At 61.9% G+C, this 18,356-nt stretch overlaps 3 protein-coding genes across 4 annotated transcripts in view; 2 read left to right on the top strand and 1 right to left on the bottom strand.

Moving 5' to 3' along the window:
* Positions 1–732: 732 nt before the first annotated feature.
* ARHGDIG (Rho GDP dissociation inhibitor gamma) lies at positions 733–4,821 on the top strand (the record flags this gene model as incomplete). The annotated part of the gene is given in 7 exon segments (XM_082313263.1): positions 733–1,038; positions 1,040–1,121; positions 2,269–2,451; positions 3,443–3,526; positions 3,600–3,676; positions 4,247–4,310; positions 4,402–4,821. Coding segments are annotated over 7 exon segments (996 nt in total). The 3' UTR covers positions 4,602–4,821.
* Positions 4,822–5,159: 338 nt separating this feature from the next.
* On the top strand, positions 5,160–8,670 carry PDIA2 (protein disulfide isomerase family A member 2; the record flags this gene model as incomplete). Its single annotated transcript, XM_082314003.1, has 11 exons — positions 5,160–5,385; positions 5,950–6,156; positions 6,448–6,581; positions 6,655–6,792; positions 6,873–6,989; positions 7,068–7,193; positions 7,278–7,472; positions 7,810–7,930; positions 8,091–8,272; positions 8,361–8,447; positions 8,590–8,670. 11 exons carry the CDS (start codon positions 5,160–5,162, stop codon positions 8,668–8,670), a joined length of 1,614 nt encoding a protein of 537 aa, XP_082170129.1.
* Positions 8,671–9,454: 784 nt separating this feature from the next.
* The window catches only part of AXIN1 (axin 1), a gene marked incomplete at its 5' end in the record, with an annotated part of 71,884 nt that continues 62,982 nt past the window's right edge, over positions 9,455–18,356 (bottom strand). Inside the window, 3 exons of one of the 2 annotated variants that reach the window (XM_082312262.1) lie at positions 9,455–11,358; positions 12,197–12,367; positions 17,448–17,693. In XM_082312262.1, the coding sequence (XP_082168388.1) occupies positions 11,232–11,358; positions 12,197–12,367; positions 17,448–17,693 (544 nt within the window). In that variant the 3' untranslated portion in view covers positions 9,455–11,231. The remainder of the gene's footprint in view (positions 11,359–12,196; positions 12,368–17,447; positions 17,694–18,356) is intronic. The other variant, XM_082312263.1, reaches the window with a different exon arrangement.

The raw sequence follows: 18,356 nt of genomic DNA, 5'->3' as shown, positions 1-18,356 counted from the left end.
GCGGGCAGGGTGCGGGCAGGGGGTGGGCAGTGCGGGGTGAAGTGCGGGCAGGGTGCGGGCAGTGCAGGCAGGGTGCGGGCAGTGCCTGGAGGGTACAGGCAGGGTGCTTTGGGGTGCGGGCAGGGTGCGGGCAGTGTATTGAGGGTACAGGCAGGGTACTTGGGGGTGCGGGCAGGGTGCGGGCAGTGCATTGAGGGTACAGGCAGGGTGCCTGGGGGCGTGGGCAGTGCCTGGAGGGTACAGGCAGGGTGCTTGGGGGTGCGGGCAGGGTGCGGGCAGTGTATTGAGGGTACAGGCAGGGTACTTGGGGGTGCGGGCAGGGTGCGGGCAGTGCATTGAGGGTACAGGCAGGGTGCCTGGGGGCGTGGGCAGTGCCTGGAGGGTACAGGCAGGGTGCTTGGGGGTGCGGGCAGGGTGAGGGCAGTGCCTGGAGGGTACAGGCACGGTGCCTGGGGGCGTGGGCAGTGCCTGGAGGGTTCAGGCAGGGTGCTTGGGGCTGCGGGCAGGGTGCGGGCAGTGCCTGGAGGGTACAGGCAGGGTGCCTGGGGGCGTGGGCAGGGTGCGGGCAGTGCGGCCCCGGCGCTGGCAGGCGGTGGGGGCCGTGGGCCAGGAGCGGGCAGGGCGCGGGCAGCGCGGCCCGGGCGCTTGCCGGGTGCGGGCAGGGCGCGGGCAGCGCGGGCAGGCGCTGCGCGGGCGCGCACGGCGGATGAGCTCACTGCAGTCTCGCCGCCCATGAGCGGGGCTGGAGCCGCCCGGCGCCGAGGGGCGGGGGCGGGCGGGGGCGGGCAGCGGAGCCGCCGCGTCTGCGGGAGCCGCCGCCGCCGCCCCGCCGGGCCGCGCCGGGCAGCGCCGGGGAGCGCAGCGGGGAGCGCCGGGGGGGGAGCGGCAGCGGAGCAGCCGGCAGCGCCGAGCCCGGCGGCAGCGGGCGGGAGGAGCGCGGCCGCGGGCCCCGGCGGAGCCGCCGCCACCGGCAGAGCCGCGCCCCGGGCCCCGGCAGCGGCCGCCCCGCCCGGCCCCGGGGAGGGGGGGCGCCGGGCCCGGCCCGGCCATGCTCGGCCTGGATGTGTGCGAGGCCGGCGGGCAGCTGCTGGAGCTGCTCTGGCTGGCGCTGTGCTACCGAGGTGAGCGGCGGCGGGCGCGGGAGGGCAGCGCCCGGCTGCCCCGGGGGTGGGCGGGCATCGCCCGCGGGCGGCGGGGTGGGCATCGCCCCGGGGGCGAGCATCGCCCCGGCTCCCCAACAGGTGAGCGTCACCCCCGGCCCCGGCTGCGTTCAGGACTGAGCATCACCCCAGGCCCGGGGGGACCGGAGCGTCCCGCAGGGGTGGGGGGACCACCCCGCCGCCCCCCCCCGCCCCCTCCCAGCCCGGCCCGTGGCACCCAGCGCGCACCCCTGGGCTGCCACCCGTGCCGGGCTGGGCGGGCGCATCCCCGGGTGGGAGCCAGCGCGGCCGGGGCCGCACGCTGCCGTGACGGCCGGGCGCCCCGGGGTGCAGGGCCTCTGCCTTTGCCGGGGCCCAGAGGTGCAGCAGGGCCATCGCTCTGCGCCCCGGGGACCTGCGCAGGTGGCCCTGCGGCCCGGGGGCCGAGCGTGGTGGCTCCTGCCCCGGGCTGTGCCCCCGCGTGTCCGCGGGGACGGGGTTTCCAGGGCCTCGGGGAGCACGGTGCTTGCAGTCAGAAGGGCGGCGGGCGTGGGGGGGTGATGCAGCGGGCAGGGCAGAGTCAGGGGCCGTGGGGACATCGCCTGCCCTTGTGCCCCCCACAGCCTGGCACCCCCCGGAGCCACCGTTTGCCCCAGAGCTGTTTTTCTTTCCCCTGCAGCCGCTGGCAGTTTGGGTTTGGGGTGGGAGGTGGGGCTGGTGGCTGCCCAGCGGGGTTGGAGGGGGCCACGGGGTGGTGACAAGGACCTCTCCGGGTGACAGGGCGTGAAGGGTGCCTGCGGGCTGTGGTGGGCTGCAAACACCCCCCGGACTGTGCACACCACGTAGGCACCAGCTTGACTTGCTCCATGACCGTGCGGAAATGCAGCTGGCAGCAATGCCTCGGGTCTCAGCTGTGCCACCGGGCCCTGGGGACACGGAGCCTGGTGGCATCCCCATGGCCCTGAGCAGGGGGACAACTCGGCTCCCCCACAGGGGATTGCCCACATCCATCCCTGGCGTGCCCCGGCTCAGCCACCCCCTGCTCACCAGTGCCTGTGCGTCACGGGGTGGGGGGTGTCCCCTGGGGTGTCCCCGCGGCGGGGGGACTGCCACTGCCTGTCCCCCGCAGACATCATGGCTGACAAGGAGGGGGTGACGCTCTCGCTGGAGGAGGAGGAGGATGCCGACGTGGCCCTGGCGTACAAGACGCCAGAGAAGAAGAGCCTGCGGGAGATCCAGGAGCTGGACCCGGGGGACGAGAGCCTGCGGAAGTACAAGCAGGCGCTGCTGGGTGCCATCCCTGCTGCCGTGGGTAAGGCCAGGGGCTGCCCACTGGGGCTGGGCGCCCTGGCACCCCGGCACCCCGGCTGGGTGATACAGCAGGGAGCTCAGGCGTCCCCAGCACCCGTGGGGCATCCCCAGCAGGGAGGGCGCGTCCCGGCTGGCATCGCCCGTGGGTGCTGCTTCTGGCCCCCACCTGCGCGGAGACCCCGGCATCCCCCTGCCGACACGGTAACGGCTGCCCGGGGACCCCGGTTGCCTTGGTTACGGGATCACCGCTGCAGTTTCCATAGGAACGGTTACAAGGGACCGGGAAATTCATTAGGATGACAGAGACTGAGCAAACAGCCACGGGGCCCGGGGTGGCATGGCTGTTGGTGCCCAGACGGTGCCCCCCACTCCTCATGACACCCCCAGCAGCCACCCCACCCTGGTGCTGCCCTCGGTGTCTGCGGGGCCTGGGCCAGGCTGGGGTGCTCCACGGGCCCAGCACCCTGGTGTGCTGGCCAATGGGTGCATGGCGGGGGCGGGGGCGGTGTGTGCAAGCTGGTGAGGTGGGTGCAAACCAGTGGGGTGCATGAAGTGTGCATGATGGTGTGTGTGCAGGCTGACGGGGTGCAAGTGGGCTGGTGGGGGGTGCAAGCTGCTGATGGGGTGCTGGTTGGGCTGTTGAGGTGCAACGAGGCCAGCTCCCACCTTGAGGGATGCCTTTGCCTGCCTCCTACTCCCCACCTGCCTTGGCCCGCTCCCAAGCCAGGGAGCATCGCACCCCGGGAGGTACCTGTGGCTGGGCCCTTTGAAACCTGGTCTTACCCCAAAGGCGTTGATGCCAAGGTTGGGGCTGGCCTGAGATGCCCCCCCGGTCTTCTGCACCCTGCCTGAGCTGGCTCTCACCGGCTCCTAACACCCCCACCATGGGCACCATGGCCCTTCATGCCATTACAGGGGGCATGGGCAGCCCCCAGGTACCGGTGGTGGTGGGCTGGGTGCGGGTGGGTAAGGGCTGTGCCGCTTGTCCCTAGATGCCAGCGTGCCCAACGTGCAGGTGACGAAGCTCACCCTGATGTGCGAGCAGGCGCCGGGGCCCATCACCATGGACTTGACAGGTGAGCGGTGGGGGCACCGATGGGAGGAGGAGGAGGAAGGGGTGCCAGGCTCATGAGCCATCTCCTCACGCAGGAGACCTGGAGGTGCTGCGAGGCCAGGCCTTTGTGCTGAAGGAGGGGGTGGACTACAGGGTGAAGGTGTCCTTCAAGGTGAGGCGGGTGCACGGTGCCCTGTGTCCACTGGCTGGGCTGGGCACAGCCCTGCTACCCTCGCACACCAGTGTCCCAGCCCCATGGGGTCCCTCCTTCCCATGGGTCCCTTTTCCCATGTGTCCCTTCCCCACGGGGTCCCTCCTGCCACCCATGGGTTCCCTGCTGCCCCAGGGTCCCTGCACCCGGGGTCCCTTCTGCCCTGGGGCCTCTGCCCCTCACCCCTCACCCTCAGGGTCCCTGCCCACCCTGGGGTCCCTGCCCTCCTGGGTCCCTGCCACCCTGGGGTCCTTACCCCTCATGGGGGTTTCAGCCACGTTAGGTCCCTGCCTTTCCCAGGGGTCTCTGGAGGTCCCTGCCCCTCCCAGGGGTCCCCACCCCTCTTGGGGGTCCCTGCCACTCTTGATCTTCCTCAGTGCCCAATCCTGCCCAAGAAGCTGGATCCTGGGGGGGTGCGCAGGATGGGGCTTTAGAGGTGGGTCCTGCCCCCCCACAAGGCTAGAGGTCCCCAGGGTGGGGGACATGAAGCTGTGGGGCAGCACCCATGGTGCCCCTGCCCTCTGCCCACAGGTGAACAGGGAGATTGTCTGCGGGCTGCGGTGCCTCCACCTCACCTACCGCCGGGGCCGGCCCGGTGAGTGGGGTTGGGGGGCTGGAGTGGCGGTGGGGGGGGCTGTGCCGCGCTGGCCCGGCTCACCCGTCTCCCCTCTCCTCTTCTCGCCCAGTGGACCGCGACGTCTTCATGGTGGGCAGCTACGCACCGCGGGCCGAGGAGTACGAGGTGGTGACACCGGCGGAGGAGGCACCGCGGGGCTGGCTGGCACGGGGCTCCTACCGCGTCCGCTCCCTCGTCACCGACGATGACAAGATGGAGCATCTCTCCTGGGAGTGGGGCCTCTGCATAAAGAAGGCCTGGGAGGACTGACCCCCCCCACCTGCACCCCGGTTCCCCCCTGCCAGCTCGGGGACGCAGTGCCTGCCATCCCAGGGGACACCTTGCCGGCACTGCCACGCTTGCCCGGGTTGTATGAAGGGTGGGGGCAGTCCGTTAGCGAGCGGGTGCCCACAGTTGTGGTCTTCGCAACCAAAGTTATTTTTAATTGCTGTTTTTTTTTAAATATCGATGCCCACCTGGTCCCCGCAGCGTCCCCATCGCTGGGGCCAGGGCCGTGACCCTGCCGTGGTGGTGCTGTGCCTAGCTGCCCGCCTGGTCGCAGGCTGTGCTCTTCCATCGCCATTAAACCCTACAGACTGGTCTCTTAGTGGTGTGTCCATGCCCGTTCTGCCTGTCTTCTCTGTCCCTGTCCCCATCCCGCTGGCAGGGACAGGCGGCTGGAAAACAGCCACCTGGTCCCGCTGCCTTATCGGCAGTGCCGAGCAGCCAGTAGCGGAGGGCCACGAGCCCCAGGGGACTGGCACCACCCGCCCCGGGGGCCCTTATCTGGGTCCTCTCCCCCTGGGTGCTGGCTTTGGCGACGGCACCATGCAGGGCTGCGGGGCCCGGCTGGTTTGGCTGCTGGTGCTGTCGCTGGCCTGGCTGGGCCCGGCATCGGGGGGCGAGGAGGAGGATGGGGAGGTGGTGGCAGAGGAGGAGGAGGAGGATGACCTGCCGTCAGATGAGCTCAAGGAGGAGGATGGTGTCCTGGTGCTCCATGAGCACAACTTCGCCCGTGCCCTGAGTGAGCACCGGCTGCTGCTGGTGGAGTTCTGTAAGTGTCCCCCGGATGCAGGCAGGAGTGCGGGCAGGGGTATGGGCAGGGGCATACGTGGGGATGGGTGTGGGCAGGGGGATGGGGCACAGAATATTGGCAGGGGTACGGGCCAGGGGCATGGGTGTAGGCGTGGGCAGAAGCAGATACGTGGGCAGGGGCGTGGGCAGTGGCATGGGCAGGGGCACAGGCAGAGACACGGGTGCAGGACGGGCCACAGGGGGGTGGTGGGAATGGGGCAGGGGCATGGGTGCAGGCAGGGTTAAGGCTGTGGCTCAGAGGGGCAGGGGCGCAGGGCATGGCACATGACAGGGCAGGGACATGGGGCAGGGACACAGGCAGAGGCATGGGGTGGGGGATGTGTAGCAGGGGCATGGGACATGGCAGGGGACATCGGGCTGGGACACATGGTCGATGTGGGGGACATGGACCATGGCACAGGGGACACTGGAGCCCAGCAAGCTCATGCAGCCATTTTGTGCCCTGGCCACCCATCAAGCCCACCCTAAGGACCAGGGACACACCAAAGCTGTCCCCACCATCGACGCTGTCCCCTGCCCACAGATGCGCCATGGTGCGGGCATTGCCAGCGGTTGGCCCCCGCCTTTGCCCAGGCGGCTGCCACGCTGAGGAACGAGTCCAGCCCGGCGTGGCTGGGCAAGGTGGACGCCACAGCGCAGGTGGCCCTGGCCAGTGAGTTCGGCATCACCTCCTACCCCACGCTCAAGCTCTTCCGTGACGGCAACCGCACCCACCCTGTCGCCTACACCGGTAGGGCTGCAGTGCCGTGCGATGGCCATGGCACCCATCATGGGGGAACACTGTGATGGGTGCTGGGGTGGGCTGGGGAGCAAGGATGGCTGGCAAGGGGTGATGGTGAGAGGGGTGGCACTGTGCTGATGGGGTTTGCAGGGTGGTGATGGTGGGCAGGTGACAGCATGGTGATGGTGCATGGGCTGATGGCAGGCAGTGCCGCAGTGGTGGTGGCAGGTGCGTGGGCTGGTGGCACGGTGGGGGTGGCCGCCTGGTGGGGGTGGCCAGGGTGACAGCTCCGTGTGCCAGGCCGCATGGACGCTGAAGGCATCGTGCGCTGGATGCAGCGTCGGTCCGGCCCCAGCGCCACGCTGCTGCAGGACACCGATGCCGCTGCCGACTTTGTCAGCTCCCAGGACTTGGTGGTCGTCGGCTTCTTCAAGGTGGGCTGGGGCAGGCAGGGGCCAGAGCTGGGCTGTGGCCATGGCTGTGGCCACTCATGGGGTGGCCCCACAGGACCTGGAGAGTGAGGCGGCCCAGGCGTTTTACGATGTGGCCAGCGAGGTGGTGGACATGCCGTTTGGTGTGGCCGAGGCGGCCGAGCTCTTCCAGGCATACGGGCTGTCAGCTGACACCATCTGCCTCTTCAAGAAGGTGAGGGGGTGGTGGTGGGGGTGGCGGGGCCATCCTGGTTCCCCCCCGCTCCCAGCCCTCACCAGCCCCTGCCCCAGCAGTTTGACGAGGGACGGACAGACTTCCCCGTGGACCCAGTGCAGGGGCTGGATGCGGCTGAGCTCACCCAGCTGCTCCGCGTCCACAGCCTGGAGCTGGTGATGGAGTTCACCAACGAGGTACGGCCCGGCCACAGCCCTGTCCCCATCCCTGCGAGGGCCATGGTCCCCGGCCCTCATCCTCCTCCTGCTCCCCAGACCTCCAATCAGATCTTCAGTGCCAGGATCCCCCACCACATGCTGCTCTTCCTCAACAAGTCGTCGTCGGCACAGCTGACGCTGCGAGATGGCTTCCGTGCGGCTGCCGGCGCCTTCCGGGGCAAGGTGGGGTGGTCCCATGGCGGGGACATGGGGGGGGGGGGTAGCAATGGGGCACCCCAGCATCAGTGCTGCATGTCCCCAACCCAGGTGCTCTTCGTGGTGGTGGACGTGACCGGGTATGGTGCTGATGTCCTGCCCTTCTTTGGCCTGACGCCTGCCGATGCCCCCACCCTGCGCCTAGTCAAGATGGAGAACAACCGCAAGTACCGGATGGACCAGGACACCTTCTCGGACATGGCCATACGCACCTTCATCCAGGCAGTGCTGGACGGCAAGGTGAAGGTGAGGGATGCAGCACCGTGCCAGTCAGTACCAAGGATGTTTCTGTGGTGAGCGGTGGGCTGTTAACTCTGAAGCCTAATGATGGGAGTTGTGCCACCTGCTCACTGGTGCTTGTGCTGCCAGACCTGAGGATTTGGGGGGTTGTTATGGGAAAGGAGGCAGGAGACTGTTGATGTGGAGACACACAGAACTGGGATGGTGGAAGAGGTGGTCCAAAAGGCAGCACAGGAGCACCCCCAGCTGCAGGCTGGGGGCCCCCCATCCCTGTCTGGCACTGTGCCCCATGGGGCCCTGGCACTGCTCACCCCGGGCTGAGCCGTCCTGGCTGTCCCCACAGCCCCACCTGCTGAGCGCAGAGCCCCCTGAGGACTGGGACACGCGGCCTGTTAAAGTCCTGGTGGGGAAGACCTTCGAGCAAGTGGCATTCGATGAGACCAAGAACGTCTTCGTCAAGTTCTGTAAGTGCCGGGGCCTCCCATGGCCCTCCCCGAGCTCTGCACAGGGCTCAGCCCCCCACCGCGACAGCCCCCAGCCCTGTCCCCAACCCCTCACCTGGGCGATGCTGCACCCTGGCCCCCATCCCTCGGCTTGTACGCCGGCACCGCGCCTGTCCCGCAGACGCGCCGTGGTGCTCCCACTGCCAGGCGATGGCAGCTGCCTGGGAGGAGCTGGGCGAGCGCTACAAGGACCATGAGGACATCGTCATCGCCGAGTTGGATGCCATGGCCAACGAGCTGGAGAACATCACTATCAATGGCTTCCCCACCCTGCACTACTTCCCCGCAGGGCCGGGGAGGAAGGTAGGTGGGGGCACTCGTGGAGCCACCCCGTCTCTGCCAGCACCCGGGGGACAGGGTCACTCCTCTTCTTTCCATCCCACGGCTCCAGATGGTTGAGTACAAGAGCGCGCGAGATGTGGAGACCTTCTCCAAGTTCCTGGAAAATGGGGGGACGCTGCCCGAGGAGCCGCCTGCGGTGAGTGAGGTCCCCCCACCCCAGGGACCCCCACCCACCCCAGGGCAGCTCCCAGCCTTTGCTGGGCAGGGGGACGGATCCTGTGGGATGGGGACAGGCAGGGGGGGTGTGTCCATCCGTGCCTCACTGCTGCCTTCTCCAGGTGCCCAAGACCCCCGAGAACAGCACAGACAGGGAGGAGCCAAGTCCGCTCGGGACAGCCGAAACCCGGGATGAGCTGTGAGCCCTGTCCCGCTTGGGCTTGTGCTATAAATGACCTGGAAATGATGCAGGCTCTGCTCTGTGTCTGCGGCTCCCCCGCGTGTCTCAGGAGCACCCATGTGTCTTGGGGACACAGCAGGGCCAGGGGGGTGCTGCAAGGGGCCCTCTGCCTCCCCAGGGGTGCTGAGCCGGCACGGCCCCGGGCATGCCATGGCGCAAATCCTGGCAGCCCTGCGATGACATGGGGTGGCCAAGGCTGCAGAGGACATGGCCCTGGGGCAAGCCTGGCGCTTTCCATGCTGGCCCTCCTGCTGGGCTGCAGGGGTGCAGGTGATGTGGGACCAGCCAAGGTCTCGCCTTTGTGGCTCCCAGGCAGCCCTCCCGCCCTAGGCCTGGGCTCCACAATCGCGTACCACCCCCAGGGGAGCCCCAGGAGCTGCTGTCACATCTGGGGAAGGCAAGAAGAGCCCAAGGCAGGGCTCCACACGCTCCTCAGGCCTGGCTCGCAGCCTCTGGAACCCCCCGGCATCCCAACCCCTGGCACCGTCCCCTCTCCCCTGGGGATGCTGCTCCCAGACCCTGGGGGATTCCCCCAGGGGCAACTCCTTCGTCCCCCGGGGCCAGGACCTGCCCAGCCACCCCCCGAGGGAGCCCACGGCTGCCCCAGCCCCGCCACGTGCCCAAGCCCGCGGGCCAGAGCACGGCCCTTCGCCTGGCCCGTCCCATCCTCCGGCCACCCCAGCCGGCTGCCGGGGGCCCAGGTGTCTGCTCCGTGGGGAAGGAAGAAACCAGCAGGCGATGGGACGTGGGGTTTTATTTCGTTTTATCCAAGTACCTTTGAAAAGATCATTGTACAAGTCAGCACATGAGAATGCAGAGGAGACATGGCCAGGGTTGCGCGTCCGCTTTACATATTTACAGGGGACCCCCTGAGAAAAAAAGGGGGAGTCATCAATCCCAGGCATGTTAACAACCTCATCAGACACAACACCATTAGAACTTAAAAAAACAGGGAGGAAAAATGCTCGTAACGCTGTTCCCGGGCTGAAAACAATTGCAGGTTTTGCTGGACTTCACGTAGTGTGTAGGCAAGTCACAGAACCGTGTTTTAAAGGCACTCGGTGACATATACAACAGGCTGAGTCGCATCCCAGCGCAGTGCACAGGGTCCCTGGCAGCTCCAACGTGCCACCGCGGCCAAGAGCAGCACCAGGCAGGGCGAGCGCAGACATGGAAGCCCCCCAGCTTCAGGGGCCACCCCGGTTTCCGTGGGTGGGTGAGGGCTGGTCTCCGAAGGAGCTGGCACAGAGCTGCAGCCGCTGGAGCAGGGCAGGGCCCGGGCTGTGGGACAGGCAGGGCCGAGGGCAGGGTGGTGGGAGCACCGGCACAGCCCCCAGCTTTCTTGTGTCCGAGTAAGCCCAGGAGGCTTCCCAGGGTGCCGGCTGCCCCGCTGGGTGACCTGGCCCTACACGAGCCCCACAGACTGGCATCAACAACCCCCCTTGCTCTCGGCAGTGGGCTGCAGTGCCCTCATGCTGCATCCCCTGAGACACAGAAGCTGACAAAAGATGCGGGACTCATAAAAAGACATTTTTTGTCCCCAGCTTTAGTACCTAATCAGTTCCCTCCCCTGTTATGTTTCTTCTAAAAAGAGTCCCCTGACCACAGCCAGAGCTCGGCACCAGGGGCCTGGGCACATCTGCGCCAGGCACAGGGGCACCAGCCCTCTGCACAACTGCAGCACCCTCCTGGGAAGCGAACCCTTCTACAGAGGTGCACAGAGCAGAGGACGAGCGTGCAGGCTGTGGGATGCCAGCACCCAGCCTGCTGCCCCGGCTCCGAGCCGGTCCTTGCGCCGCAGGAAGCCCCCAGCCCCAAGAGCTGGCACCAACCCTTCCATCCCTCGGGGATTTACTCGGTTGCAAGAAAGCTCAGGAGGAAAAAAAACATCCTACCACGTCCAGCAGCTGAGACTGCCAGGGAGGTGAGCGAGCGACTCGTTCCAAATGGCTCAATAATCTTCGGAGGTGAGCTGGGACCACAGCCCCTCTGGAGCGGGGCCGCCCCTTCCACGCCGGCGGGGGAGAGCAGCTCTGCCCCGGCAGCGCTCCGAAGCCATCCACGCCGGGGGGCCGGGGCAGGGTGCTGTGAAAGCGAGGAGCAGACGGAGTCTGGCGGATGGCTGTACACTTTGGGCAAGTTCTGCAGTACCTGTATGTTTTACATTTACATAAGAGCACTGTGACATTGGAAATATTTTCCTTTTATTACAATATATCAAAAATATGCAGCTTTAGTAAACAAGGTCATATTACACTTTCTAATGCACTGTACAATGCTACATTACACTTATATTCGGTATGGAGAGGGAGCCCAGGCTCCCACTGGCAGGTTCGTGGGGTGAAACGGCGTCCACTGGCAACCTGGAGCTTGCCCAGGTCCGTGCCGGAGCAGGCTGCTGCCCTCTGCCCTGGGCTCGCCCGGCGCCAGTGGCAGTAGCACCGCCAGCGTTCGCCCCAGGCCCTCTCCTCCGGTCCCAGAGTCTTTCACAGTCCTGTCCTCACGCCTCGGCAGCCCTGGAGCTTAGTCGATCTTTTCCACCTTCCCAATGATCTTCTCTTCGAAGATGGGCAGGATGGTGTCATCCTCCCGCACCTCCTCGAAGACCACACCACAGTCGAACTCGTCACTCACTTTCTTAAAGTAATACCTGAAAAACCAGAAACATGGGGGCAGAGAGGAAAAAAAGCAGGTGAATGGTCATGAGGGCACCATGGTCTCCAAACCCGGGTACAGCCCTTCCATGGCACTCAGCTCGGGGTGCATGGGGAGCAGGTCCCCCAGATGTGGAGGCAACTGGGGCCACATTTCTGCCCCTGGCCTCACCCAGTGAGCAAAAAAGAGTGGTCAGGACCCATGCTGGCACGTTCAGGAGCTCCAGCCCTGAATCCAAGCCCATTCACAGCTCTCTCAAAAGCAGGGGCTGGAGGCACCCATGTTGGTGGAGCACCTCTAGGCAGGCTTTCCCATGGCAGCTCCTACTTGGAAGGGGGAACTTGGAAAGCTACATGCCCCACGCCTGGCTGCTTTGGGACTCTGGCAGGACCCAGCCCCCTGTCCTCACTGTAGAAAACTCTGGGAGGAGCTGAAATGGCTCTGGAAATTGGAGGGTTTCCCACAGCATCACTGAGCACTGGCTGATGCTGGTCCTCACCAGCCCAGCACCCTGCAGGGTGCTGCAGGGCAGCACAGCAGCTTCTGTTGAAGGTGCAAACTGCCATGTAGGACATTTCTGCTACAAAACCCAATCTCCCTCATCCCTGTAACCTGCCTCTTCAACAGCCAAGGCGCCTGGGCCGTGCTGCCACATCCCCACCACATCCCACCTGTGGGAGCCCTCCTGGAAGGCTCTAGGAGCCCCCCTGACCTACCTCCACCATGCTCCTTCACCTTGGAGGGGGCAACACCGCTGCATCCTGGCAGCGGCATCTGCCAGGGGTCACTGACAGTCTGCTGGCACCATACCATACATGGGGAGCAGCCCTTACCTGTAGTTCCCTTTCTTGGTCAGCAGCTCCTTGAACTGTCCCAGCGTTACCACGCGCCCTTTGACGAGGGTGCGGTAAGGGATCGGTTCTCCGCAGAAGTAGTAAGCGACCACGATGTTCTCGCATGGCTGGGACGCGCCACTGCCTGGTCTCTTCTGGGGCTTCAACCTGCTGTGCAAAAATACAAGCGACCTGCTGAGTATCAGCCCACCTGCCAGCGTGGGCAGGCCCAACAGCCCGTATCTACAGAGCCTGGATGGAGATGCTGAATTAACATCCAGGGCCCTCAGGAGCATCCTTTGCTCCAACCACCAGCCCTCTTGGCACGCAGCCACATGCCGAGGCCGGTGAAGGAGTAAACAGCACTTGGAAAGGCTGGAGGGGGCCAGACGGTAGCTACAAGGAGGGTGCAGGTTCTAGCTCAGCCCCTTCGTGCTGAAGAAACCCATCCCCGGGCTTCGAGAGGGGATGGCGCTTCCCGCAGCACTGCTGGCTCAGGAAGTCATTGGTAAGCTCCAGGCAAGGCAGAGCACCCCAAGTCCACGGCAGCAGCCCCAGGTCACCATCAGCACGCTCCTGGTACACACTGAGCACGCAGGGCTGGATGCGCGCTTGGCGACGATAACGCAAACACTGCTCAGACCACTCTGTATTACTGCTGTCGTGGCCAAAATAGCTCAGCACGGCTTTCTGCTGACCTACATCTGCAGGGCTGCGCAGACAGGACCGCTCCTGCTCCCCGCGGCTCCCCTGGGCACCTCTCTCAGCACAGATAGAGGCTGGAGGGGATGGAGCTCCCAGTGGGACACGGCCCAGAGGCTTCGCTGCCCATCCTGTCTGCGCAGGGTGGCAAGGTAGCCGCCATCCCCAAAACCTCAGTGACTTTAAATCGCCCGTGTTTTTCTGACTCTCAGGATGTTTGTCTGGTCTCTGCTTCCAGCCCACACACCGGGGTTCTGCTATGTGGTGCCATCACTAGACCGAAAACATCAGCCCAGCCCTAACTCCATTTTCAGAGGTAGACAAAAGTAGCAATAACAAAAATCAGGGTACTTTGCCCTTCTGTAGAGCCTTTCATCTAGGGTGCCATAAATGCTGCACAAACATTGCAGCAGCCTACATAAATTGGTAACTTGGCATGTGTGGTCTCAGCCAGAGGCAGTCTTCTCTTTCAAAGTCACATAAAAAAAATTCGGCAGCTTTAAAAAATTATTTAAAAAGCACGCTGGATAAAAAAGATGATTTTGTATTTACATGACTGGAAAGTTGCTATAAAAAACAGAATTTGCCAAGCACATGAGGTAATCGCAGTTTTGGAAATGGCTCTGACCCTAACCTTTAAACGTTGGCTTGCGCGCAGAGCACCTTTTTAATGGCATGCCCACATAAACATCGGCATTGCAAACCGAGACCAAACACAATCTTTTCACCTCTTTCTAAAGGCACGAGAGGTCTAAAGTTCAACTGAACAACCCTCCTGGTGCCTGCTCTGCCTGGGAGACCCTTGGAGAAGACGCAGCATCCTGAGAGGGAAGGGTCCACTCCTGGTGCCAGCAGAGCTCTTGGAGCCTCTCCCATTGCCATATCAAAGCACAGGATGCCCTTTAGCTAGAAAAACATTAAAGAATTGAATCATCCTTGGAAAAAAAAAAAAGAGGCATTTAAAGGAAAAATGGGTCATAAATTCAGGCAAATTCTATGAACCCTGTGAGCCAGAAGTTAATTGAAGGGGTTTGGAAAACCTCAAAGTCCCTAAGCTTCTCTTAATCCTGCTAGAAACAAGTCGTGACTAAGAGAGCTGCTGCACGCCCGGGGACCTGGCACCTGGGGACACAGCTACATGTCCAGCAACGCCGGTTCCCCCAGGGCTGCCGTTCTCCTTCGCTGGGGGAGATGGAGAGGACCCCCCCACTGAGCTCTGCCACAGTAGAAGCAAGAGGGGGACCATGCCGGTGGCTGGAATCCTTCCTCCTCCTGCCATGTAATTCATCCCTGAAAGGCCGTTTCTGAATGTGCTCAGCCTAGCTCCAGCGCTCACCTCTTTCCAGAGCAGAGATGTGCCCAAAAGTGATGCCTGAAACGATGCCCGAAAGCAGAAACTCTGCACTGCTTCACAGAGCTAGAGTTAAAAACAACCCCCGTGGTTTTGGATCCCCTGCTTTTGCTATAAATCAAAGCAGAGGTGGATGGCTGCGGTGCCTCCGAGCTCCTGGGGCTGAACAAGGCTGGGCAGCAGCACTGGCCAGCCAGGAGCAGGGTACGCATGCATCCTGAAACGCAGCCATCAATCTCTAGCAGGCTGAAGGAGGGCTGATGAATAAAGAATCACTGAAAATGTAATTTTCCAAGAGTTTCTCTCAGGAGAGCAAGACAATACAACTGTCTCAGCTTTCGTCACTGCCAAGAGATCTCCCGAGACCACGACTTATCCAAACAGGCCACCAGACCGTGTCTGAGCTCTGTCTCATTAAAGCTTCCACCTGCACCCATCTCCTGGGTGGCAGTGTGACCCAGACACATAGCCAGGTACCACCACCCCACCTCTTCTGGGATCAGCTCCCTTTGCTGCATGTGTCACATACACGAAATGTTATCCAGCAAGGGAACGGCAGCACTCATCTGACCTATTGCATCTGCACTTCACTACCCACCGTGATTTTTCAGCTGTATAACCCAGCGCTAGGGAAACCAAGTCTGGGTCAGAGCACCAATCCAACCTCGCTGTGACGCAGAGGTGAAGGGCCCAGCTCACTCCAGCTCAGCCCTGGGGCTGGAGAGCTTTGGAAAGCCTGAAATGCACCCAGCAGATGTTACCTTGGGAAGTGTCCCAGCAGCCAGCTCTGCTCCTCTTCCAGGCTTGGCCCAACCCAATTCATTCCAAACCAAGCTCATGCTAATGTTCTTGCTGCTTGCAAAAATCTTTTCTCTGAAGAGCTGGTACGAATTACTTCATCCAGCTGTGAACGTAAGTGAACTGTGACATTGAGCTACAGAAAGTGGCTCAAAACCTGGCCGTACATGGAAGAAACCTGATGGTCACTGGGACACCAATGCTGGGCACGCTGGATCTGCAGGTCATTCAGTACTGGTCACTTAATCCTGCATTGCTTGCTAGCAGCAGCCAAGTAGCTATCTTGGAGATCAATGTCCCTCCAAATGCTGCAGAATAGGGAGGGAAAGGCTTTTTCTGCAATAGAAGTGTGATTTCTGGAAGAATATTTATGATTCCCAGTACAGGCACTGCAGGTGCCTCCTTTATTCCTAGCGGGGCAGTGCTGGGGTGGGAGCGGGGCTGCTGGCACCCCCAGCCAGAGCAGCGGGCAGTTAGCTGGGGAAGGCGACTGCTGGCGAGGGCTGTGCCAGCGGAGAGCGGCTGGTGAGCCAGGTAACCGTGCCGGCAAGGTCACCTTGGCTGTACAAAGCTGGCACGGTGCACTCTCATCCCGTGGCCAGCTCACGCCTGTGCCTCAAGGACACCTCCAGGCTCACCTCCACCTCCCCTGCCCTGTGGCTTCCCCAAGGCTGCTGATGAACCTGGACACATGCTCCAATTTCCCAGAGCTCTCCAGAGCTCCCGACTGAAATAAATGGTGTTTTCACATTAAATCCCCTCTCTGTTTCTCCTTAGCTCCCCAACCAGCTTTGGGCAGCCTCTCTCAGAAGAGACTTGGGGTCTATTTTCAGGCAGGCTGCTGTGCTAACCACAGCAGGAGCTCTCTGAAAAGGTGCTAGCTCAAGGAGTGCTTCAGCTGGAGCACTCAATCCTGCCACAACGCAGCAGAGAGATTTCAACATCCAGAAACCCCTGGCTCCCTGGGGACTGCTGCATCCATTCTTGCTTGCTACTGGACACGGGCACATTTGCTTTTCACGAGCAGTTCCTCCCCACGGCGAACACGGCTCCCTGGTTTTCCATGCATGGGGCAGGTCGGGGGGATCCCTGCATCACCGGGAGAAGAGCTGGACCTCGCGGGGAGGCAGCGTAAGCAGAGCAGCTCAGCATTGGGACTGCTCAGCCTGTCTTCCCACTGGTCTGCACGGCATTTACCACAATGCCATGGGGTTCCTACAAAAGCTATGCTTACAATACATGCCAAATTATTATTAGAGTATTAATTGTATATACATATAGCCCAGGCTGGTGTTTCCAAAGTCTGTATCTGCATCTAGACATTTCGGGGGAAGGTGCATGAATTTAGTACACCTATAAACGTACGACTCTACTAATAAACCCCATTCAATTACACCAACTGATAAGTAGATCAAATAAACTTGGCTTAACCTGACTTGGGAGAGCCCTCTAATTACCTGCCTTTCAATCAATGCTCTGACATAAATATGCAGAAGTCTGCTACATGGTCACTGCAAGCAAAAATAATTGGAGCTCGACAATTAAAAGAGCTTCTTTCTTAAATTACAGTCTTGTTTTTAAGAGTCAGATGCCAAAGTTTCAAGTTTTCAGAAGACAGCTATAAAGCACTGGAGTGACTACATGTAATTCCCATTGTGAAAGGTTTTTAATGGACAAAGTGCTTTTAGCTGTTAACAGTAATTATCTAGCACTTCCAAAACACTTTTCGTCTGTGCCTTGCAAATAATCTTCCCTGAAAGATAACAGAGGAGCAAGAGAATTAGCTCTGCAACAGGCATTAAGCTGAGTCACGAAAAGATGCAGCGACTTGGATAGGGCCGTGCAGTGAGTCAGTGCTGCTGCAGCGGGACTACAGTGCAGTGCTCCTATCCAGATGGCACGAGCAGCCTTTGCCAGAAAACTGCGGGAGATGTACATAAAGAGCAAATACACATTCTTCTTCTGCACTTAATTGTGCTGCATCCTGCTGAATTCTGCTTCTGCACCAACCTTTGAAATCATCGTGCAAGTGTGAACAAGCGGAGAGTCAGCAAGCACTGGGGGAGAGAGCTCTCCCGTACCATGCCTCTTCTAGACAAGCTCCCCCTGCCCAGCTCCTCCGCAAACTCCCAGCAGCCCCTTCCCCACCCTTCCAGGAGCATTTTCAGCCTCTCCATCCACAAACTACAAGCCCAGGCCTTCAAGGTGGGTTTTGGCATTTGCACCACCATGTCAGAGAGACTGAGGCAAATTTCTCTGACCTCTCTGCATGTGCCTCCACCCAGTTGGTGCTGGGAGCTGGATACCAGAGCAGAGAGCAGTGGACATCTCCCTCAGCTGACCACCTTCAAAGCAGTCCCCTCCTTCCCTCCTATGCACAACCAGACCCTATCGCCGTACCTTTGTTTAAGAGGGAGTTTTCCAGCCCTCTTTTCCTCCTCTTCCAACCTCCTGCGAGCTTCTTCCAGCTGGGTGAGAGGGTTGGGGGCTGGATTGGGCGGCATGGTAGGATCTTGGATGAAGGGGTGAGAAGGCTGGACAGCATTCCGGAGCTGGGCACTGACCCACGGATGCACTGCAACAGGTCGCTCGATGGAGAGGGGTCGGACCGTATCATGGGACAGCTGCTTCTTAGCACCTGAAGAGCTACACACAAACACAAAGGTTTTACACAGACTGCTGAGCCGCTTTGGACAGGCACACAGTCACTGCTAGAAGGACCTGCTGCTTCTGCAGCTGGACACGGTCACCACTGGGAAGCTCCTTACAGCATGGCTTCCAAGGGACAGGGGAGCACCATCCACCTCTAGAGAAGATTTCAGGATGGCAAGTCCTGAGACACTAGGGTGAGCAAGCCAACCCTGACACAAAGCCTACAGATCTGTTTAAAGGCTCTCATCAAGTCCACAATACCCAAAAATAAAACCAGCAAAAGGCAGCTCCACCATTTGTGACGTTCCCCCAGAAGATGCCCTCCAATGTGCTGTCAACATTCCCAGGCTGGGAGCCTCTCCATGAACCGCTGGTCGACATCTCCAGGGAAGGGGATGTTGCAGGAATGTGCTCATCCTTCCCCAGCTCCAGCAGCAGAACCTGCTGCCTAACTTCACGGTGGCCTTGCACTGACCATAGCTCTGACGCTCGGCCCCAGCTGCCTGCCGTGCAACCCACCCTGGCCTCTACCATCAAGCAAGACAAGAAGCCACCAGCAGTTTCACCACTCAGCCATCAGAGCAGCTGCATCAGAGGGGACGAGACCCCAGATCCCTCTTGTCAAGAGCTGGCAAGCACTGTTTTTTGCCAGGGACT

The sequence above is a fragment of the Platalea leucorodia genome (genome assembly GCF_965183815.1).
Source record: "Platalea leucorodia genome assembly, chromosome: 5".
NCBI classification, from domain to species: domain Eukaryota; kingdom Metazoa; phylum Chordata; class Aves; order Pelecaniformes; family Threskiornithidae; genus Platalea; species Platalea leucorodia.
This window is presented reverse-complemented; position numbering and strand designations above follow the sequence as displayed.